Source organism: Leuresthes tenuis, unplaced genomic scaffold (genome assembly GCF_036924035.1).
Source record: "Leuresthes tenuis unplaced genomic scaffold, fLeuTen1.0.hap1 SCAF_14, whole genome shotgun sequence".
Taxonomy (NCBI): Eukaryota; Metazoa; Chordata; class Actinopteri; order Atheriniformes; family Atherinopsidae; genus Leuresthes; species Leuresthes tenuis.
Genome location: NW_027325368.1, coordinates 22,301,090 through 22,325,545, shown reverse-complemented (window position 1 = coordinate 22,325,545; position 24,456 = coordinate 22,301,090). Strand labels below are relative to the sequence as shown.

Genomic DNA, 24,456 nt, shown 5'->3' with positions numbered 1-24,456 from the left:
AGGGATTTATGGGAAATGTAGGCGACTGGCAGAAGGTTTCTTTTCTTTTCTTTTTTTCCTCTGCAGCAAAGGGCTTTTTATGTAAATAAACACGACCGAGCACACGAGATATTTAAGTTTTAATAAAAATTTCGCTGTTTTAGCCAATAAAGTATCAAATAAACATTTTTTTCCAAGAGTGACTATAGGTATATCTAATTCTTAAGCCTTATGCACTTTTTAGGACATATATGCCTATTATTGATAGATTATATATCGTTATAAAAATGATTGAAGAGAACATATATACAGAGTAACATATCTATCGCACATTATTGAAACCCACAAATTCTGGAGGTCTTAGATAGTAGTTTTTATACTTTAGTAGATTTATTCGCAACAGCCATATTTTATCTTTTATAGTGCTCGTGTGTGTATGTGTATATGTGTGTGTAAAAATATTTAAAATTGTAATTTAAACGTTAACGATATGTAAACGTCACCTGATATGCACATTAAATAAATATATATTTAGTTAGATATCACACGCATCCCTAATGTACTGTTAATATTACCCAGGGTAATATTAGTATATTAATATTACCCTGCATATACGAAAATGTCATCTATCATGTTATGATAATGATGAAAAAATAATCCTATCTGTAATAATGTGTTACTATATAATTACACACTATCTAACCACAATTTATGCCCCACCATCGCAATGAAGTATCATTGGTCGAGTCCTCCTTTCGCTCGGCCTCTGAGCCAATCAGCGCTTGCCGTCTCCAACGTAACTCCGATTAGTCACAGGCTGTTGTGAATCGGAGACCAGCGGACCCACAATGCCAGGCGGGGGAGCCCCTTTCTCAGCAACACACCACAGCATCACCGCCTCGCCTCGCTAAAAAAGACAGACAGGAGAGAAATGCAAAGGGATGTAAGATGGCAGAGCTACAAATGCTATTAGAGGAGGAAATTCCTGCCGGTAAAAGAGCGCTTGTGGAAAGCTACCAGAACCTGTCCCGGGTAGCGGAATACTGTGAAAACAATTATGTTCAGGTAAGAGACGCATTATAAGGCCGTTACACTCGGCGAATTTATCAGCTATCTCTGTCGCCTCTGCGGTGTTGTAAAAGAGAGTGAAACCACAAGGACAGGAAATGCTGGTCGCAACGAAAGCGAGTCCTCAAACCGCTAGCCTCAACCGAGTGGCCTTTTCTCCCGGTGAGCTGATTCAGCCGCGGCTCGGTGGCATGGCGGCGCGTCGTTATTTCGTCGCTTCGGCTCCAGTCAAAGGTTTTCTTCGGTGTGCTGAAAGCTGCTGGGGTCTTTCAGAGGGTGTGTCGTTGTTATGACTGGGTGGTTTTGCATTTCTCCTATACCTGTCGACCCTATGTTTGGTGAACACGTTTCGGACATTTTTATCCCTTTCTGCTGTAATACCACAGCAACAGCGTTATAACGGGGTAAATCGGTACAAATCACCTTTCTTTTGAAAATACAAAATATAAAGGCTAACCCAACTATTTGCACTGCATAGTATTTTTTCAAATGTTTTTATACTTGAGAGTATGCTGAGACATTAAACTTGCTGGAACAGTTTAATTTGACTAACAACGACACTGGATTGGTTATATGGGTTCAACACGTTTTCATTTCATTTCTCATTGATCTGCTGTTTTGACTTATATATGCTACCGGATGAGGCAAGAAAACCAGAAGCCATGCTAGATGTGAAACTGTGCCCCTGGGCATGCCTTATCATTTGCTTGTGGTCGGGTGGAGGATAGGTGTGCCCACTTCTTTTCGCTTGTCTTGACTGTTCGATTGAGAACTAGAAAAGCACACCGGAATAGGGGCCAGATGGGGGCACGAGGACCTCTTGTTTTACTTTGACGATCATTTTAACACTGTTACTGTCTCCCTGAGTGTTTTCAGTAAATGTGTGAGCTGGCATTGCAGTCTGTTGTAGGTTTGAATGATCTGGTGTCAACAGCAGTGTCTTTTGAGAGATCCAAAACCAGAAACTTTGTTCCACCTCCATAATTTTTTTACTGTGCTTGCTGTGAAAGACCTTAGCTTATGCTGTAATAGCACATTGGACCTCTTTTATCAGAAACGCAGTGGACATCGGGCTGCTTGACCGGATGCATCTTACTGGGAGGCGTGTTGCAATGCTCTCCAGCCTTGATGAGACGTTGAGATTGGTTTGCTCACAGGGTTGTGCTGTTGGCTAATTGTATTTAAGGTCTCACACCTTTCGTCTTGATTGATTCAGTTAACATCGATCGTCTGAAAGGTAATGCATTGTTTCTGGTGGCTAACGTTTGAGTTACAGAGTAAAATGCAGACTTGATGCATGTGCTAAAAGGCAGCATTAGTGGCTTAGCGACGTATCTTCTGGATCAAATCTGAGGTTTTTTTTTAGTGTCCGAAGCTGGTTCACTTTTTACCGGCCTGTATCAATATGTTGACTTCTGCCTGGAACCTAAACCTGCTGTGGAGCAGTTTAGGTTTCAGGTAAGAGCTCTGCATATTTGCTCCAAAAAGTTTAGACGCTCGCTTTAGGTGATATTTGCCTGTTTTGATACACATTAGTAGTGTGCCCTACTTCTTCTACTGAATTACAGCCACAATATATGCATTGCCACCCTCTGGAGACACTATACAGCCGAGTTTATTCACTATAGACCATCCATCGATCTGTCTGTATATCCATCTATCCATCCATTTTCTACACTCGCTTAATCCAAATCAGGGTGACATAGGGGCTGGAGCCTATCCCAGCTGCCATGGGGAGAGAGGCGGGGTACACCCTGAACCAGTGTATCACAGAAATAAACACACACACGGACACACACACATCCTACAGTCAATTTAGGATCACCAGTTAGCCTAGTATTTTTATTTTTTGAACTGTGTGAGGAAGCCAGAGAACCCAGAGAAACCAGCAAAAGAAAATGTGCCTGAGACACATTTCTTTTAGTAAAATATCTCCAGTTTTCCCTCACTAATGAACGGAAATCTGCCTAATGAGAAGAAGTGTTACCGCCAGGCGAGCATCTTTGAGGAATGTTCATCCTCCGTAACTGCAGGAGGCTGCAGTCATATTATGTGTCTCTGTAAGTTAGTTACCGCGTTAGTTATGGTTTATTTCTTAATCCACGCTCGTCCTCATCCTTTGTACTGCCCTGCACAACCAAAACATCCACAGCGCTGAGTTTATTCATTTGCGTCAGGATAGTCATGCCTGGAATATGAAGATGCGTGCGTTTGGGTTTGAATAATGACCTCTTTAGGGATGTTAAAAACACCAGCTGAAGGTTCTGCAGGCTTTAGACACACTTGACAAGCGCAGAGAATAAGATGTGTCGAGGTCGACATAGCCTCTGCTCTTATTGTGCACAGTGAACCTGCATATGGAAAATGTTGAGCATTCTCTGAACAGCTCTGGTCGATACGTGCTGAAATATCTACATGTATTAATGTTAAATAACTCCCCATCATCCTGCATATAAAACACACCAATAGTCTCTCTCTGTGAATGAAACAGCAACACGTTAAAAATGCAAAATGCATAGCATGATAAGTTAATCCACACTATGATGACAGAGAAAAAGAAGAAGTTTCCTTCCTAGATCATATATTTATAACAAGAAACTGTCAAACTGTCTCCCACAGAACCGGTGGCAACAAAGCAGAACTTAGCTTTGTTAAGGCCTTTGTAAATAAGAATAGCATCTCTTGGAAAGATGTCTGAGGAACTCAGCAGCGAAGTCATGCTGGTTTTGGATTACAGACGTGCCTTCGCTGCCATTTTTGTGCACAGGCAAACAAGCTCTGTTTTCTCGATTTCTCTATACGTAGTTTGAATATTTAAACCAACGTGTTCAAATCCATCCGTTTGACTGGTTTTGACTACTGATTCTGCTCAACCCCCCCCCCCCCCGGTGCTGACCTCACCAACATCCTTCCATCGGCTCACACAACACCCCCCCGACTCACGTCTGCATGGTCAGGATTCAGGCTGGTGCGTAACAAAAAAGGAATTTTAAGGAAGCTTGCCCTCCAACAAAGCTTTTTGCAAAGCTTACTGTGAAACAGTATATGGAAGTGTTGGCTCCTGCTGCCTGGGCTGTTCTGTGCACTACACTTTCATACTGTTTTTAATGAGTTTCTCCATTAACTCCCTGCTGGTACGTCACACAGATGGGTCTACGTTCCGTAGTGTTACATTCACCTGTAGGATAAGCTTCTTTAATTAAAATGTATGGGGCCCTGTTCCTGTCTTTGAGGTGAGGCTCAGCAGCTGGTGTTCCCTCTCTCTGACAGTCTGGTTTTCTGGGCTCTGCGGGATGACCCGACCCGAGTCGTCAATTTGCTATGAAATCTCTGCTAAATTATGTGCTAAATGAGTTTAATTAGGAGAAAATGAACTTGATAAGACCAACAGACCGTGCGTGAAACATTCGTATCTCCAGCACAGGTGTTCCTTGTTGCATAGATTTGCCTATTCATGATGCGTGACACATATTTTTTCCTGACATCTGTTCAACTCTAATCGTGTGCTGAAATTAGGTGCACCTGTTTGATGGAGATAATTGTGAAGCACAAGGCAATCCAGGTGTCTTTTGTTGCAGTCCAGTTTTTGTTCTGATTTAAAGAGTGCCGTCATACGGTGTTTGGATGAGCAGCAGTGGGGAGCCTGGCGACGTTCTGGGGCAGCATGATGACGGGTAATGCTGTTAAATGATTATTTCAACTGTGACAGCAATAATCAAAGCATTAATGCGCTTTAGAGCCAGCTAAATTAGTCGTTAAAGTCACAGAGATGCGAGGCTTCACCTTCATGAATGGGAAACAGGTAACTGAAAAGAATTGCTTGAAAAAGCAGACAAAACCTTTATCATTCCTGAGTTCGGCACTGGTAACCGCCTGAATACCGACAAAGTCATTATTCTTATGAGGTCGCAATGGAAGTACTGTGCACTAATGCTGATACGTAAAAAAGAACTCCCAATTTCTTTTCTAAGGTGTTAAGTATCAGGACATAATAGAAAATCATCGGGTCCTTACTAGGTCTTAAAATACAGCCTCAGAGGAACAACAACACACGACATTTAACTGTGTCATTGTTTGTGTGAGAAGAACTAAGTCTGCCCTTCTAACACAGGAATTAAGAGGGTAATTAGCAGCCAGCTGCTGCACGCTCCTCTATAAAAGCAGAGGTTTTGTCATTTTGGTGGTCTGGAGCATTCAGGTGTGTGTTAACATGATGCCAAGGAGGAAAGACACCAGTCAGCCCATGCAATGCTCTGAGAATATGTTTGTGTAGATTCTCAGTCATCCAGGTCATAGTAATCCTAAGAGCTCGGAGAAGGCCGGAAGAGCATCTGAGTCTTGGAGTGGACTCTCTCACACTGCTTCTGCTGTTTGGTTTAGTTTTTGTTAAATAAATGAGGACAGAGTGTAATGTGTGTTTCTTCACATGAGGCTGTATTTACCTTATTTTGAGGACCAGCGGATGTTATTAAACCTTTAAGCGATTAGACTAATTCTTTGCTTTATCAAGGCCTTCAAATAGAAAAAGCTGTTTAAAAAGCTGTATCAAGAATTTTATCAGTTGAATGTAAAGAATTCGATGTTTTTTATGGAAAATGTAATCATTAGAATTGTTTATATGTACGTTAATTGTCCGATGAAGTGCTGCTCCCTGAAAAAGGCTGGCAGCCTCGTGCTGGAATGCCTCTGTGTGTGGCCGCATTATCCCAGTTTTGTTTCCAAGCTATAAATGTGTCCGTTTGGTCCTTTTACTGTGTCGAGGCATCCAGAAACAGATGGTTTGCACAGCCGGATGGTGATTTGGGACCTCATGAAACGACCTTGCATTCCTGCTCTCTGGGCTCATCTCCCACCATGCACCTGTCCCATGTTGCCAGTCCGAGTTATTCAAAGTTTTTTTTTTTTTTTTTTTGTCCAGTTCAAGGCTGTGTTTTCATCCCACAAGTCATTATTTCAGAGACTCACAAACTCGTATTTGCTTCTCTTCGGGTCTGAAAAGGGCTTAAAAAAAGAGACGCCGTTCCCTTTCCTCTCTCCACACACACAGCTGATAACTGACAGTGCAGCGTTTCCTCTGCCAGCTTCTCCATTTCTTCCACCCACACATCCTTCTAGTACTTTTTCTGACTTCTGCTCTTTCTTCCTCTCCCTGCCAGGCTCAAGACAAAAAGAAAGCCCTGGAGGAGACCAAAGCCTACACCACCCAGTCTCTGGCCAGTGTTGCCTACCAGATCAATGCCTTAGCAAACAATGTGCTGCAGCTGCTGGACATCCAGGCCTCGCAACTGCGTCGCATGGAATCCTCCATCAACCACATCTCCCAGGTACTCCCCATAGCAGAGGGCTTGGTTTGGTTGCATCCCACAGGTTTGGGATCCTGAAGTGTTCTGGGAATAATGCTGCCACGAAGGAGCTCGCTTCATATTCAAACTGTTTCACATCCCTGTGTTTCCTCTACAGAAATGTTGTAGAATCGTGATGTCATTTTGCAAACTTTTCTCTCGAGTTTCAGTTTATTCAAATGCTGTAAGATACCCGCCGTCGGATATTTTTTTAGGGTAACACCAGAGGGAACAATAACACATTCATACATTATAAAGAGTGACAGATCCGGTGGCAGCATGCCAAACCTCCACATCCCGTCTTCAGCCCCGTGTGCTTCATCAGCAGTCCTCTCTGTGTGCTTCATGAGGCCACCCTGCCTATCAGCCAGTAAACGTCCCGTCCCTTTGGGCTTCATTAAGCCTGTCAGGAATGAAGCAAAATCCTGACCCCAGCACTCTCTCCTGGTTTGCATTTTCACCTCCCTGCACACTGCAGGATGAAGCGGCTTTAGGTGCCGTCTAATGGATAAACAACGTAGCTTCTTTATCGACCCTTTAAAGTTAGTCAGTTGTGATTCATGTCCTCCACTTGATATTTCTGGTTTAGAGCTCAGAGCTCTCCATGGTAACCAGCAAGCCAGAACAGATACTTAACTTACTTAACTGTAGGCGGGACCTTCTGCTAAGTATCACAGAACAGAGTCGCATCGGCTTCTGTCTTTTCACGGTGATGATTGTAGTTTTTTTTGTCCAGCCGTCATTTTGACTTGTAGCAGAAGCCAAAGCACGGGAGTAGCTCTCAATATCAACTGTGGAACAGAGCCTATAAGTGTACCAGCAAAGCGAATCTGATGATGATCAAATCCCCAAAACGAGAGCACCGGCAAGAAAACAAAAGCCATCGTTAAGTTTCTGTATTCGTGTGCTTCTCAATCTTATATGCGTAAGAATCTCTGCTGCGGCAGAGAGGTTGTTTTCAGAATTCCATCCGAGTAAACTTGTGCTATACGTTTAGGAGAAGGAGATTATCCAAATGGCTTTCTGTTCTGTGCGCTGGAGGAGTGAGTGTGCACTGAGCACCAAATGACGGTGCTGCAGGAGAGAGGGATGGTGGACGTCTCTTTCTTTTCAAGACATTAGTAAAAGGAAAGTAGAGCCTGGCCCTTACTGAATCTTTTAGGCTGGTGCCAATCTAGATTAGTAGTTCATTTTGATTCTATGCTGAGGAAATTTGAGTGATGATGCAGCTTGACTCAGCACCACCGGCTGGACTATCTGCTGGGGACGAAGCGTGAAATTATAAACACAAATCTACCACCGTTTCCCCAGAGCACCACCTCAGAGTAGATCTGTCAGACACAGACTTGAAACTTGAGAAAGGTTCATTCACTTTTACGTGCACCTAATGAAGGTCTTTTCTTCTGGCTCCCGTGAATCAGAAAATGATCCGAGCCTCTTTCTGCTCATTTCCTGTTGGTCACATTCGGGTCAACGGGGCTGCGTGCTGAGTTGTAGACACGTAAAATGATAGTGACTTAAATCCAGCGGTGCACGTTGCATCTGTAGCATCTGCTCTAAAGAACACACTGCAGAGGTTCAGCAGACAGCCACATGTCTATTAGAGTAAAGAGATTACAGAAGAAAATGAGATTGAAAGAGCGCAGGAAGGGCAGACAGAGCTGTGTCGTCAGTGATTAGGTAACAGTTATTACGTCTCCATGTTACACACAGATCACCACGTACTCTGCTGCCTTTAGCAACACTCGTTCAGAGGAAATGCTGAAATAAAGCTGAAGTCACTTCAGTTTTTCCCATTTGTGAAACAGTTACAGCTGTCGCTGTTTGGAATACAGTGTCTTTGGTTTGAGCTTCAATCTTGAGCCTATGAAGTCAGATGTCAGATTTTCTTGTCATGGATCACCAGTTCCAGTCCTTCCTTTCGATCAGGACGGAGCACCAGAATCACCTTCTGCTTTCTGATTTTTGTGCAGCTCTCTCAGTGTGTGCCTCCCTGTTCACTTTTTGTTTTCTCACTTTCTCCAGTCTTCGCTTAACCTCCTCGCCTATTACTGGCAGGAAATAGGCGGGCCTTTTTTCTCACTTCCCAGCTGAAGCTGGGCGTGTCGCTTTAGTTTCCTGAACATGTCCTATATTAATCTCACATCCCGCAGACACAGACTTCACGCAGACACAGTGTGAGAAAAGACAACGGCAGGTCGACTTGTTCACACTTATTGGACATTCGTGTTTTTAACCTTTAAGTGGAGCTGCTGGATGAGATGTCTGAGTGGCAGCCTTGTTGCTATGTGGGTGTTGCAAACACAGACCGGCCTTCCTCTGCAGAACATCTACCGAACGCTACAAAAACACAAATCTGCAGTCTTGTTTGATCCATTTTTTAAAAATCTTTCTGGATTAGCAGCCCTCACTTATCTAGCCCCATTAAAGCCCTATTACAGCACCACACACTCATTCTTTCACATGCCACACTCGGGCTTCCTTCCCTCACTAGGTTCATCTATCATTCATGGACTGGGGGCCAGGCCCTGCAGGTGCCTGCTGCGAGTGATAATGACAGTAATTTGCGGAGATGTGGGTCATTGGTAAGTCCTGGCGTGAGGGGTTAGAGGAAAGATTTGGTCAAATCGCTCACAGCAAATCATATAGTTTCATTTGGAATCAAGAAAAAGTGGACCAGCTTTTACAAAAAGCAGCGTGTCCGAAAAACTAAATACAATCTATGATGATTCAGTTGCTTGTATTTTTTGTGTGTTTTCAGTCTCTCATATAGTTCTGGAGGAATTTAGGTCCAATTTTCTTTAGAATGTAGCTGTGGTTCATTGAAGTTTGTGGACATTTGTTGATGCACATCTCTCTTAAAATTATATCACAGCATTTCATTCAGCTCTGGACTCTGACTGGATCATTGCAACACCTTGATTCTTTTCTTTCTCAGTCATTCTGTTGTAGATTTGCTGCTGTGTTTGGGATCATTGTCCTGTTGATGACCCAGTTTCAGCCAAGCTTCATCTGTCAGACAGGTGGCCTCTCATTTGACTCTAGAATACTTTGGTATCCAGAGGAGTTCATGGTGGACTCAATGACTGAAAGGTGTCCAGGTCCTGTGGCTGCAGAACAAGCCCAGATCATCAGCCCTCCTCCACCGTGCTTGACAGTTGGTATGAGGTGTTTGTGCTTATATGCTGTGTTTGGTTTTCTCCAAACGTGCTGCTGTGCATTATGAGCAAACATCTCCACTTTGGTCTGGTCTGGACATTGGGCGTCATGCAAGAACATTTTTGTATTTTTTTCGAAATTTTTCTCACTTTTTTCGAAAGAAGGTCTCGTACAAACACGCCAATTAATTCAACAGATTCAACAAACACTCTTAACTTCTGAAAAAGTTTATAAACGACCTGCATAAATGATGAGTGCCACCCGTGCCTATTTAAGTGCACGTGCACGAGGATAGTAAATTTGCATACTCCACTCCCAAAATAATACCACTTAAGGCTACTTTTTCTCTCTCCTGTGCCAGGAAGTGTTGAGTCATGAGAATGGCATCAAGGCACAAAAAGAACAACTTTACGGGCTCTGAGACTGAAGTTCTGCTTTTAGAGATCCAAAAAGGAAAATCTGTCATTTTTAGCAGTGCTATTGCAGGACCTGCTAAAGCGAAGAAAGCAATTACGAGTGCTGTTAAATCCGTGTCACCTGTAGTTCGTAATGTCACAGCTAAAGCCGTGCAGTCAGTTGTTGCCTCATCATGATGGCACTTTGATGGGGTGGTCCATGGGGGTCTTCTGGCACAACACCTTCTGGTCTGCCTGGGCTGGTTCAGGTAGTGGGAGACCCTCGTTAATGACAATATTGTGCAAAACACAGCACTGAAGAGCCCCCAACCCCCCCTGCTGTATCGAGACACACCAGGCCTTCAGCTCACAAGTGCGCTCCACAACAGCATCCATCCATTTTCTATACCCACTTAATCTGTCGGTCGGGTCACGGGGGGGGGCTGGAGCCTATCCCAGCAGTCATCGGGCGGGAGGCGGGGTACATCCTGGACAGGTCGCCATTCCAGCACAGGGCGCCTTGTTATATACAGAGTCAAGTTAACCTTCAGTTAGTGCATTATTTAAGTCAAACAGAATAACGTCAGCATAATATGGGGTATAATGTATATATTTATCTATGATATCTTCAAAGTAATTAAATATACAATCCATCAGTCAAGCAAACTTGATTGGAATAACAGCGGACTACTTTACGAAACTCCTACGACAGGCCTGGATCATAAATTCTGTTCGTACTTGAAAGAAAACTTAAACTACGAAAACATCGGTGAATGCGCAGATTCTCCTAAATAAGTCGTGCACACGATTTAAGAACAAATCTGTTCGTACGAACGGTTCTTGCATGAGGCCAATTGTTCCAGAAGTCTTGTGGTTTGTTCAGATGCAGCTTTACAAACCTAAGCTGTGCTGCCATGTTGTTTTAGAGAGAAGAGGCTTTCTCCTGCAACTCTTCCAAACAAGCCATACTAGTTCAGTCTTTTTCTAACTGTACTGTCATGAACTTTAACATTTAACATGCTAACTGAGGCCTGGAGAGTCTGAGATGTAGCTCCTGGGCCTTTTCCTGTTTCTCTGAGCATTTCACTGTCTTGAGTGTTTTCTCATATGTGAATAATCTTTCTCTCTTAAGAATGATGGACTCTAAATCATTTGGAAAATGCCTTATAACTATTCCCAGATTGAAGGGCAGCAACAGTTGCTTCTCTAAGATCAGTGCTGGTGTCTTTCCTCCTCGATATTCTGTTCACACACCGCTCTGACTTCAGGCTCGGCATACCTGGCCAAGCCTGAAGCCATAGTCACCCAACATTGACTTCATTTCCAGAGGTGCTCACACTGACGATGATCAGATAATAATGTGTATTTGATAGCTGCTACTTACCCTCTTAAAGTACCCTCTGTACTTACTCTTTACTGTGGATTTTCACACTGTTTCTGCATTTCCGATCAGTTTTTCCTCTGTCCCATACCTGTGGCTTCATCGTATATATTTCTCTCCTCCAGACGGTGGACATTCATAAGGAGAAGGTGGCTCGTCGAGAAATCGGCATCCTGACCACAAATAAGAACACCTCTCGCACTCACAAGATCATCGCCCCGGGAAACATGGAGCGGCCCGTGCGCTACATTCGAAAACCCATCGACTACACTCTGCTGGATGATGTGGGACACGGCGTCAAAGTAAGAGCGGTGCTGGCTTCTGTGTCCCATTTAAAACCTTCCAGCTTTTTAAAGCAACAAAGATAGGGGAGCAAACATCACCAAAGGTCTGTTAATATCAGTGTCTCTGTTTCTTTGTTTGCACAGACATGCTTTCCTCTGATGTAGCTTCACTGCGACCGAACCTTATCTATCTCGTCATTACATTGGTGCATCGCCGAGCTTTCTACTGTTGATCAATGTTGCGAGGCAGGAAAACACATGTTTAGTCATGTTCACTCCTGCTGCTGTCGGGCCTAACATCTGCTTTCTGGCATGATTTGCTCACATGCGTGTGTCCACGCTGCAGGCCGATCAATACGTTTGCATTTCAGTTTGATTTAGTAGGATCTAACCCCGATTCAGGAAGAGATGCTAAGCAGAGAGCTGACTGGGGCTAAAAAGATTGCTTGTCAAAGACGTGTGTGTGTGTGTGTGTGTGTGTGTGAGAGCAAAAGGGATGCATCTTTGCCAAGATTACATCAACTGTAGAAAAAAATCTTTAAACTCTTTTCCGCCTCATTCTTCAATTTTTTTGTTCTCTCTCCCTGTGATCCGTCCTCTCCTCTCCTCTCCCTTCGCTCTTCCTCTGTTTTATAAGGCTTGTGTGTGAGTGTGTACATCCAGCTCCTGCATCCCTCCGACCCCCCCCCCCCGCGCAGCTCCGTCTGTGTTGAGATAGTCGTGTCCGCTGATTTTCAAACATCCGCTGATTCAAATTCAAAAGCTCGTGTTTCCTCCTTTGAGAACTGGCTCACACTGAGACAGATTTGGCACGGCCCCGCTATGCAAATGGAGCATCATTCATGGACGCTTAAGATGAAATCAGTGCAGAACAGATTTCTGTTTTTAAGGAATCTGCACATTGGGAACATTTTTAATTTGATGAAGTTTAGTTTTTTTTTAGAAAAGGTTTATGTTACAGTTTATTCTTTATTGTTCCCCTTAGAAGCTTTGTGTGTGTGTGTGTGTGTGTGTGTGTGTGTGTGTGTGTGTTGACGGATATGCATTTATATGGAACAGTGCAGGCGGAAATGCATCTCACCTTCCATCCCCCCCGTACACGTTCTGTCTCGCACACATCTGTGAATAATTCAGAGGGATTGATATCCTTTGCTGCAGCTGCTGCTACACAGAAATATTCTGGGCCATGAGCTGCATTTTCAGAAATGTGTGCGGGTATGTTGCCTTCTTTTTTTTTCTTACAGCATTTACAAGTCCACAGTGTGTTCGTGCTGTGAGGAGAAACATGATTTGCAGCTTATTAGCGCTCCATCCTTACAGCCTATTTCCTCTTGGCTGTGGCAGGTTCCCTCGAGTGCTCAAGGCGTGATCGTCACCCCTCTCCTTCTTATGCTCACATCCAGAGGAAGGTGGTCAGACTTGGGCTGGGGAAGACACTTTCACACATTTGCACGGACGGCCGTGCTCGCCCCTCAGCCAGGGTGACATAGTTTCTGCCACGCCCACAGTCTGCTGTAATGTATGACCTCGCTCTGCCTCACGGCCCAGTTTTTGTCGTAGTGCAACACTTACAGCATCAACAGGTCACACATGGCTCAAACAGTGCTCATTATTTTCACTGGTTACTGTCTAAACGTTTAGGTGAGTCTTAATGTGACAACAGTCCAGAACACAAAGCACAGCCAGACTCACTGTACTGCTAAAAAACCTGAAGCCATCCATCATTTCTGTAGAAACTGTCAGGAAAACAGGGAATGTTAGCAGAGATTTAGTTAAACGTGGGCAAAATGGAGCACAGATGGAAAGGCAGAAAAATTGTTTGTACATTTCTAAAAAGCTTGAAAGACCATGTTTGGTCTGAGCGCCGTTATTCTCCAACACAGCCTGAACCCTCTTAGACGAGCTTTCTGTCATTTCTTTAAGTAGCCTTCAGGGATAGTTCTCCAGGCTTCTTGAAGGACATCCCAAAGGGTTAGGCTAACCCACGCTGCTTCAGTAATGTGGAGGTCTGGGCTCTGGGGAGGATTCATCCCTCCATAAGACCTGCTGCCACTGATTTTCAGCCCACTTCTTGTCTCATTTGGCATAGCTCAGCCTTTCCTCCCTGTTTCCCTTCCTTAAGAATGGCTTCTTGACAGCCACCCTTCCATGGAGACCATTTCTGAAGAGGCTTCAGTGAGCAGTAGATTTATTAACTGAAGGTTCAGATGCATCTCACAGGTTCTGTGTCATTCTGCCAAAGTTTCTTTCCCATTTCTTAAGGATGTCACTTTCAGATGCCGTTCATCTGCTGTCGATAGTTTTTGGGAATGACCCTTCTTCTTTGTCCTCCACTTGTCCAGTTGTTTGTTAGGTTTAGACACAACACAGGTTCATCCTTGAATTAGGTGCCTTATTATGCTGGAATGATTCATCGGCCACTAAACAAAAGAAACATTCTTTTGAAAATGGTCAGGTGCAAGGACTGAAAATGAGTGAAAAAGCAGCCAGTGTTCAAAGAATGACCTTCAGAAAGTCTGGAGAACTATTGCTCAAGAACACTTTAAAAGATTACAAGAAAGTCTGGCTGCTCTGAAGCAAAGGATAAAGAAATGAAAACTGTACACAGAACAAACTTATATACACATGAACAGTGAGCACGGTTAGTTTAACTCTGTGTATTTTAACAGTAGTGTCTCGTCTCCTTTTGATCTTTTACTTTCAGAAGTTTTTCTTTCCAAAGTGGAACATTTCTTCCTTTTTGCTGCGTGAAACCAAGGCTGGGGTGTTTGTTGTGGGTTTCTTCTGCTTTAAGCCCCGACAGCATTTATGATGATCATCAGTCAGCGCAAGTGGGATGTAATAATGATTGATTAATCAAGTTATTGAAGGAGGAAAATAAAGTTGTTGGATGTAAAAGTTCATATCATTATGTGATATTGTATATCGTCAACATTATAAGCTGTCGAACCGGAGATAAGAATGCACAGATACCATTCATAAGAACATCAGGTTGTGATGGGAAATACCTGCCATTTATGTCTCGATAGCCGCACATAAAGCTCCTTAAACCCTTAACTTGATACTCCAGAAGTGCATTTTGCGCTGACGTCGTCCCATAATAACCTGCAAATCATCGAACAAATGAAAATGTTTGGACCGAATGTTCTGTTAACTTTTGGTCTCTGCTTACTAATTTTCTAATCTCTGTTAGATCCAACATCTGGAGTGTAGAACAGACTTCTTGGCAAAAGACACGATGTTAATGCATGACCAACTGCATGCATGGTTCCCATCCATCAGTTTGCTGCAAAAGAGCAAAGTTCTGGTCAAAGTTCTGGATAAAATCACTTATAACTGATTTATAGATGACGTGGTGAAAAGCTTCATCTTTTCCTCATCGGGTTGTGGTTAAGTCTGCTGCTTTAAACGGTAACATCTGATCAACGTAAAAATGTTTTACTTCGACCAGCTCAAATTCGAGATTTTCTCTCAGTTATTTGATGTGGCTCCCAGCATAAAAAAGGTCGTTTCTGTCTGGTTGTGCTGCCGAAAGAGTCAGTAAAAGGACGGCGCTTTCTCACAGAAGATTTAATCCATACCTCTGAACATAAACTGCTCCGGGGCGGAATATGAATTCAGCATATGTTACCATGGTGATGGAGCCGTGATGAAACACAGCCAGCTTTGTGAATGCTCTGACTTTAGGCTCAGCATACCTGGCCAAGCCTGAAGCCACAGTCACCCTACATTGACTTCATTTCCTGGATGTTGACCATAACCACAATCACTTCCTGCCTAACCTTAATCATTACTAATTTAAACCCAAGGTTTTCCTCACAAATAGGACTATGTAACTCCAGGCGCTGTTTGCTGTTTGCTGCTTTGACTGAAATGTGGCCCTTTAGGCTCCATCTGATGCTATAACCTGAAAGACGTCCATCAACCACAGACAGCAACTTTGATTTTTTTGGTGTATTTACTCACAAAATGGTAACTCAGAGGAGAGGTTAGTGCTCGTTTTGTGGTCACCGCCCAACAGTTAGCTGCTAAGTGACTGAGCTGAGGCGTCAAAGGAAAGGCAGAGTTGACTCATCCACCCAAAAGGCACTCCCTACAATGGGACTTTGACTGGTTGAATTGATATTTTCCGCACAAAGGAACAACCTAAAACTGTGTCAAACAGATTTGCAGCTTCTATTCATGCTTTTCAAGCGAAGATGACTTTTCGTAGGTTAATAGATTAACAACATAACTAGTAGCCTCACAACAGTATTTTATGTGTAGACAGCACGTCCTTATATTATCCTGCTTCCCTCAAATAATCCTTTACTTTTTTAACTCTTTTAACTTGTTTGACTGACTGTGTTTGTTGTGCATAATGCTTTGGTTACTTTTTAAAAGCTGCTTGTTGTTCCCAATAACCAATGAGCACTTGTTGTTTTCTGTCTCCTCTTTTTACCTGCTTGCACTCAGTGGCTTAAAGCCAAGGTAAGACCAGGCTGCGTTTTCTCTTCTCTTCATTGAACAGGCTCAGAGTTACAGTTTCATGGTGTCCGTAAACAGTGAAAACCGTAGTATTATATCAACACATGCTGTTTTTATGTCTTTATGCGTGCACCCAGTGATAAGTGGCAGCTTGTTTTGCATGGACAGTTTCTCAGAAGGTGGTGCTGTATGTTCCCCTCCTGCCTCAGTGTTTCCACAGAAAAGCTATTGTGTCTATTTTTGGCAAAGATTACACTCAGTTGAAACTAAAGATGAGACGTTTATTTGTAACTGATCCAAGCTTTTCTTCATTATCTTCCTTTAAATGACTCCCTGGCAGCAGTACTGACGGGGGGGGGGGTTGAATAGTCTCAGCAAATCAAATTATACAAAAGCAGCATTTTAACTTGCCTTTGCTTCACTAGCAACATGGCAACAATGCAGCAGGACGAGGAGGGACCCTTTCCAGGACCAACCCGCCGCTGCAGAAACCTCCAAGCCCTCCCATGGCTGGTCGCGGCACACTTGGGTAAGAAGCCGCAGTCTCATGTGCACAGTTCTCTTTGGTCTCTGTTGGTGTTGTGCAAGCTTTTGAAGGCCAGTTAAACATACGCAGCCATAGCTTGTTCTAAAGAATCTGTCCATAATGATGAGATTCTTGTCTCAGTTAAGCTCTTATTGTGATATCAGGCATCACCTCTGCTTTGTTGGTTCGTTTGAATCCAGGCGTAACACCCCCTACAAGACACTGGAGCCTGTGAAGCCTCCGGTGGTGCCTAATGACTACATGACGAGCCCAGCCAGACTGGGCAGCCAGCACAGCCCCGCACGCACAGCTTCACTCAACCAGAGGCCCCGGACACACAGGTAACACAGATCCTTTCTTCCTGTGGCCAAAAATAAACACACAAGCTATATTTGGATCCTGACAGACTCCGATAACGCTCGGCTGCTTACTCGGTGAGACGGGACCGCGCAGATGCACGTAGAAGCCGACTGTTTCTGGGACACTGAATAGCTGCAAATAGAAAAGTTAGGATGCTGTAAAATGGAAATGGAAGCAGAATGCAGTGATTCGTGCATCTCGTAATCCGTTACTTTATTCACAATAGAAAACAGAAAACATATCATTTGTTGAAAGTAAGACTAAAGAGGAGAGTGACCATCCTGTTTGTTGTCAGCACTCAGATCAAAAGCCTGCATCTCTGATGGGTGCATTAGTGCCTATGGAACTGGCAACTTGCACATCTGGAAAGGCACCATCAACGCTGAGAGGTATATGCAGGCTTTCGAGCAACATGTGCTCCCATTCAGAGGGCGTCTTTACACCAGGGGAAGGCCTGCAACGCCAAACCACATACTGTATCTATTACAACAGCATGGCTTTGTAGTGGAAGAGTGGAAGATGACTCAGGACTTTTATGCAGCCAGGATCCTGTGTCAGGCAGGAAGGGGACAACATTTCTGGTGTGCTCAGTTCTCAGGTGTTTACAAACTGTTGTTAAAAGATGCTCCAGAGTGAGAAACGTGGCCCTGTCCCAACCTTTGTGAGATGTGTGTCTGCCATCAGATTCAAGATGAGCTAATATTTTTCATTAATTCTCAAAATGTCTCCTTTATCATTTGATACGTTCTCTATGTTCTATTGGAAGTGGAATGTTTGACTGTGAGATTCGTAAGGCACTGCTCCCTTCTTTTTTTTTATTATTTACACGTCAATTTGGGTTTGGGCTAGATTTTTGCACACTACATGTTCACAGAACAAATCTGTTGCCATGGTGACGGGAAAATGGCTCGAAGAGAGTGACAAACGAGAGAGTAATGACAGGATGCCGGATCTGGTCGTGCAATTAAGTTTGTCTCACACGTCCTCTGGCGATGATTCAGACTGTTCCTGCTGTCTCTGCAGCGGCAGCAGCGGCGGTAGTGGTGGCAGGGAGAACAGCGGCGGCAGTGGAGTCGGTGTCCCCCTGGCAGTTCCCACCCCTTCTCCTCCCAGTATTGGGCAAGGTGAGCCGGTTTAGTAGCCGCCTCTGTGTGGTATTCTAGTGATCTCACACGTTGTTCTTCTCGAATAAAGCATTGAAGACGCGTGACAATCTTTTTTTTGTTTTAAGTTGTTAGAGAAACTTAAAAAATGTCTCATCCCTCTCGGCCAACAGTGGCGACATCCTCAGCCTCCGTGCCCCAGGGCCCCGGTTTGGGCCCCATCCCGATGTCCCAGTTCGGCACCATCTCCCGCCAAATTTCCCGCCACAACTCCTCCACCACTTCGTCGGCCTCCATGGTGTCTGCCACCGGCACCTACCGCCGCGCGCCCTCCGTCTCCTCCCAGCAGCCCCACATCAACGGGGGCCCAGCATTCCAGCAGAACTCAGGTAAGAGCTAAAAGTTCCATCTTTGGAAAAAAAAAGCAACTCCTGTTACGGTGATTTAAGATAATTTTCTTTCAACTTTACTATGGAAACATTCTCATATGTCATTCTCACTGGTATCTGGCCTCTCTTCCACTAAGAGAAATGAATGGCTTCGACTTTCTTCAACTAAAAAAGAATAATAAACCAGAATTACCAGGTTATTGAAACCCATTTCATGATTATTTCTACTACTTTTACAGTTCTAACTAGGGCTGTCAAAATTGCTCCAAATGACGTTTGAATATTCCCTCTAAAAAAAACCTTATAATAATATCTGTATTTGCACATTATGTCAATGAGGCGCATATGCGTATCTGGTGTTGCTGGTGGTTGAATGATAAGCTAACTGTAGCTTACATAGCTTGCATACGACTTTGTCTCGAGGCTCCACAATCCGAAGTATTTCCAGGCAGGGCTTTCATATTTCTGCGGGTTAAAATCACTTTCTCTGCGCCTGCGGTCGAGTTGGGCTCTGAACTTTCTGCCATCTTCACTTAGGTCACCTTTCAGCAGTGACGCTGCGTCAGACAGTGCGGCTCCTGTGACCCGTCCCTGACCCCGTCGTGCAGTGCGCCCACCGCAAAGCAGACAGCCGCGCCGTGGCTGCGCGGCTGTGTGTTTTTCCACATTCGAATATTCATTTTCACCTCCGAATGTCTGTTTTAAAAAACCAATTGGAATTTTGAATATTCTTTTTACAGGCTTAGTTCTAACGTTATTACTTCAGTCAGCTTCATGGTCAGGACATAGAGGCAGTCTGGCAGGAGGCATTTCAGGGTAGAAACACAAACAGCTACTGGACAAGGTGAAATCCAGGACATATGCAAAAGTTCTGTCAGGAGACGAGAATTTATTATGACAATTCTGCTCTAGCCGCTCCCATCTCAAAGGATGACCATCTTTCTTGGCACAAAGCACTGAAGGGGGAGGCTGTCTGTCTCGTCTGAAAGAGGCAGTCAAACAGGACATGTCCTAATCTCTACGGCTGCCTCTTTATTGAACTGAAAGCCACGCTGGGTTTGCGGCAGATCTAAGAGAAGCACTGGTCACGTTCCACCTGGAGCTCATTGATCTCACAGAGCAGAGCTGTGGATGGATGTGGCTCAGTGGTGTCAGCAGGCCTGAGTAATAAAGCATTACTGCCCGTCCATTACGTGGGATTTATGAGGCAGACCTGGCGTGTGATGTGTGTGACATCATGTCTTTGAATGAGGACAGCTGTGTTTATGTATGCCTGTCCATTTATCTCCTGTGAAATCTTGCACTTTATCCCAGCATATGATTCATTTAGCAGGTCATATACAGATGCAGCAGCTTTGTAAAACCTTTTTGTTTCACTAAACTCGTACCACTGCCGCGTTCTGGAGTCTTTGTGGCGCTTCGCTGCTCCTTCAGTGTGTCTGAAACCTTTTGCCAGCCACAGCCTTCGCTTTGAATTAAAACAGATGCTGATGAGGTAGATCCTCAGACTGAGATTAGATAAATGCCCACTTACGCCAGCCTAAAGGAATGCGTTAATGAGTTGCTCAGCATTTCTTTTGCATGCTCCCAAGCTTTTTGTTATCCTTTGTATCTTCTGCGACATGCTGACTCTCCTTCTCTACAATGTTCAATGCTCCTCGCCCGCCATCGCTCTGTCTCTCTGCCGCTTCCTCTGCTTGCCTGGGTGTTGCTGCTCCAGTGTCTGTGGCTCCTCCGCCTCCTCCCATGGTCCAGCTGACCCCACAGATCCCACTGACCGGCTTTGTGGCCAGAATGCAGGAGAGCAGTAAGTACAGCATCACACTCAAATATCCAGACTTGTTAATGAGTATAATATGTCTGTGTATGGAGACACCTTCAGTCTCTGTGGCTTCCTTCACTCAGCTACACACAGAATACCTTTTCTCACACTGTATGCAAGGCTGAGGGGAAACGCGCCCTCCGATGTCTGTTGCCATGGTGACGGCTCACTAAAAGCCTGCGTCCTGTTCTCTCAGTCCACTCAGGAGAGTAAATGTGACCCACTGGCTTGTCCTGATTCGCCACCAAGTCATCTGTAAAGATGCAGCGATGCCTCACTCAAACTGTCTGTGCCTGAAACGTAACGCATGCTCACAGTAAACTGGAGGAAAACACTGGACATTTCTGTTTGAACAAATTCAGAAAGTATTTCCAGCTGCTTCTCCACAGATGCACCGCTGTTGGAGGGATTTCTCTGGTTAGTTAGAGTAGTATGTAGTATGTTAAGTAGCACTTAGCTGGATGCCAGGACATTCTCTCACGTCCTGAAATCTATTTTATTATTGAAACTTTTGCCAACAGTTTACTCAAACTCTGGCTAAATGCTGGCTTTTATACAGGCGGGTAATGAATGAGACCAATAAAACCAACGGCACTTATTGTTTTATGGTGAAGCCTTTTCAGCTGTTAATGCTTAAACAGCTCTAAAGTCAGCTTTGGGTCGTGGAAGTTTCCCTCATTTAGGATCCATACACAGTATTTCCATCGGCTTGAGGTCTGGTCTTTGCAGCACCTTGATTCTTTTATTTTTCAGCCACGCTGCTGTAGGTCTGCCTCTCACATGTTTATTTTATTCCAGTATAGTGAACTTATTGCTGTTTTTTTAACTCAGTTTCTGGGCTGTAAATAAGTCAATTCAACACTCTCAGAAAGGCTAGTGTCCGACGGGTGCTGATGCTATAGGATGTCTGTCTTTAACGTGAAGAGTTGTTCCTCCGAGCTGCATTTCCCTTTGAGCTGATCGTATGAGATGTGTTGGAAGGAGTAAATCCAACAATATGCACGTTGATGTAAAACCTTGCTCGTGCTTGTACTCTTTCAGCTCTGTTGTGTTGGTTCTGAACCAGTCAAACCAGAAAAATGACAGTAATAACCACAAAACAACAAATTGTGCTCCAGTAACAGACAGCCCCACCCCACCCCCTCCACCTCCCCCTGAGGACATGGGTGTGTTTGAGGAGCCTGCTCCCCCTCCACCTCCTCCACCTGTGGACTATGAGGAAGAGGAAGCTGCTGTGGTTCACTACAGCGATCCCTACGCTGATGGAGACCCCCACTGGGCCCCCAAGATATATTTAGAGAAAGGTCAGTGCCACGGAAAACTGGGACTTAACGAAGTGGGAGGGTGCCTCTAAAAGAGCAGCTTTACATGTATATACCGACCGAATGCTCATTTTTCTCTGACTTGTTTGTGTGGTTCGCGACAGTTGTGGCCATCTACGACTACATGAAGGATAAGGAGGACGAGCTGTCTTTCATGGAGGGGGCCATCATCTACATCATCAAGAAGAACGATGACGGCTGGTTTGAAGGCGTCTGCAATGGCGTCACCGGGCTCTTCCCCGGAAACTACGTCGAGTCAATCATGCACTATGCTGACTAAAAAAAAAGAAACCAGAGAAAGAAAACCCTCAAACATTATGGCGCTCACTTTTGACCAGAGGTAAAGATGTACAGTTGTATGGGGTGCAGTGATAGCAGCGCATACAGCTCCCGTTTGGATTAAAGTGCCATGGCGTAATTTAGAAATGGCTTTCTTCTCCGGGGTGGGGGGTGCTTGCATCGATTTGGTCGGCTCGAAAAGAAAAAGTTGCACAAAGAGTTATGGAGTGGAACCTTTAGGAGGCCGTGGTCGGCTCGTTTACATCTTCGGCGCGTGTAGCGCTGTTTTCCGACCTGCGGCCGACACGTTTTGCCTCGCAAGAAGTTACTCTCAATCCGAAGTTTCAGTAAATCTATACGTAGTGTTCATAGAGCAAGATAAAGTGGCATTTTTTCCCAGCAGTGTGCGGTAGATTCAGTCGGAATTAGAAAAGGGAGTGAAGCGCCCCGCTGATGAAATGCTACACGGACGCTCTTCCCCCTTTACGCACACTCTGTAGTCCATCAGATTAACTCTGCCCTCCCTTCAAAAGCATCCATCTTGCCTTATCCCAAAAAAAACCCAAAACCACGTGAAAAAGACGAATGAGTGCATCAGGACGTGACCGAATGTTCCACGCCGTCGACGTCCGAATCAGGAGAAAAAGAAAAAGGCTTCCTGGAGGTTGTGTGTCTGCTACGCTCGGTGTCTGTAGGGATGCTGTTAGGAAGGGCGAGTGTACAGAGTGCATTACAAAAAAACAAAAAAGAAAAGCGTTTCTTCTATCTGGTGGAGTTTGGTTCTGTTCTCTAATGTGTATATAAACTGTAATGTGACGAGCTGCCAGTACAGTACATGTCAGTGTGTGTTTCACCAGTGTTTCCGTCGGCGTCAGTGGAGGCGGTGCCAAGGTTGGATGTTTTTCTTTTTTACATTGGCTTTCTTTTTACTTGAATGTTGATTTTATCCATCAGTCACGGTGCCATTTTACCTTTACCCAGGCAGAGTGATCGTGTATGAGCATTTATTTTTTTAATGTTAAGTCACAACTGTATCATTTTACCACGGCCACTATATTTAGTGATGCTGTCCAGCTACTGTAGCAGAGCTCCGGAACATGAACTAACTAGTATGTCTTCTTCTTCTTTTTGTTTTTCACCCTCATGTGTTCTGGCTGCACTGATAGTTATCAACCAATGCAAAGACATCACGACTTTGCATTTCCATCATGGCTTCGTGTCGCTATCTCAGAAGCATTGACCAATATTTCCAGCTTGTCTGTCCCTTCAGTGGTTGCTGGTGTGGTGCTTTACATTGGTGCTCAGCGACCATAATCACCAACCCAAAAGACCTCAAATACAACAGCGCTTTGCGTCGAAATGTAACAAACCACTTTGGTTTCCTGATTTTGAACCGGGATCATTTTGATTGTAATCCTCTTCAATCACATCTGTATTGTAGTGAATGTAGGCGACTCGGCAGTAATGTACTGCATCTGGAAGCAGCCGGAGGTTCGTGTCTGTTCTACATCTGCTGACTGCAGTAAGGGAGCGAGTTTCAATCCGGGGGGTCCTCATGAGAGTTTGTACGGCAGAATGAGATGCCTGCCCTCACGAAATGATTGTTGGTGCAAGTAAAGCTGTGTCAGATGTCTTCGAAGCTAATGCTTATCTGGTTTGGAACGCATCACAGAGACATAATCACACGTACATCTGTAATAACAGGAATTAAACTTCTTCTTTAAAAAGGGACACAGAGGTGACGTTTTCAGGTTTCAAGACGGACAAAAGAAGACATTGACTCGTTGGTGCTGACAGTATTTATTCAGTATAATAATGTCATTACAGAGAAGGATTTGCCGCCACATCTCATTCATGATTGTATTTTTTCCATCATGAGGGGTTTATTTTTTTCTTTTTGTTTTCGTGAGAAACTAACTTTTTCTACCTAACGTATTTCTAGCTTTGCATTCAACTTCTTTTTATGTCCGAGACTGCTGAGGAAGGTTCGCTAGAAGTTTGTAAGTAAAGGATTTATTTATACTTTTTTCATAGAGAAGTCACGAGACGACCACTGATGTGCAGAGATTTGTAATGTTTACCACTTAACGTCGAGCATTTCAGGGCATCACAGGGCGAGGCGCCTCTCTTCAATGTGTTTTCTTATGATCAAATGTGAAATAAAGAGAAGAAAAAAAAATAAACATCCGCAACGTAAATGTTCACGGGAACAGAATCCGATGTTTGTCCTCCTCTCAGTTTGTACATACGATGTGTTCATTGAAATTTATGTACAGTCTTTTTGTAATAAACTGCCCATTGAAACAGATAACAGGCGTGTGTTATTTGTCCACAATAAAACGAATCATTCATTTGGATTTTGTGAATAAATAACCTTTAGAATATGCTCTCTTTGGCATCATAAACCTGTGAAATAACTAGAAAGCATCACTGCAGCCTCCTATTTGGCTAAATTAGCTGAATCCAGACTAGATGATGTAGCTCTGCCACACAGGAAGAGGTGAAAGTATCGTCTTGTGAAAAAGTAAGTAAACCCTCTTAATTCTAAACATTTAAATAACAGCATAAAATTAAAAAATC

At 44.1% G+C, this 24,456-nt stretch overlaps 1 protein-coding gene across 3 annotated transcripts; it reads left to right on the top strand.

Annotated features, from left to right (window-relative positions):
• Positions 1 to 811: 811 nt before the first annotated feature.
• Positions 812 to 24,187, top strand: LOC140268425 (abl interactor 1-like). Of its 3 annotated transcripts, XM_072363276.1 has the most exons (11): positions 812 to 1,044; positions 6,204 to 6,371; positions 11,450 to 11,626; positions 16,064 to 16,078; positions 16,501 to 16,604; positions 16,802 to 16,942; positions 17,985 to 18,085; positions 18,238 to 18,453; positions 20,174 to 20,260; positions 21,394 to 21,579; positions 21,702 to 24,187. In XM_072363276.1, the coding sequence occupies exons 1-11, from the start codon at positions 928 to 930 to the stop codon at positions 21,875 to 21,877; spliced, it is 1,488 nt and encodes a 495-aa protein (XP_072219377.1). In that variant the 5' UTR covers positions 812 to 927; the 3' UTR covers positions 21,878 to 24,187. The 3 variants fall into 3 exon arrangements, with proteins under 3 accessions (XP_072219377.1, XP_072219378.1, XP_072219379.1); XM_072363277.1 differs by lacking the exon at positions 16,064 to 16,078; XM_072363278.1 differs by lacking the exons at positions 16,064 to 16,078; positions 20,174 to 20,260 and having other exon boundaries at positions 840 to 1,044.
• The last annotated feature ends 269 nt before the right edge of the window (positions 24,188 to 24,456 follow it).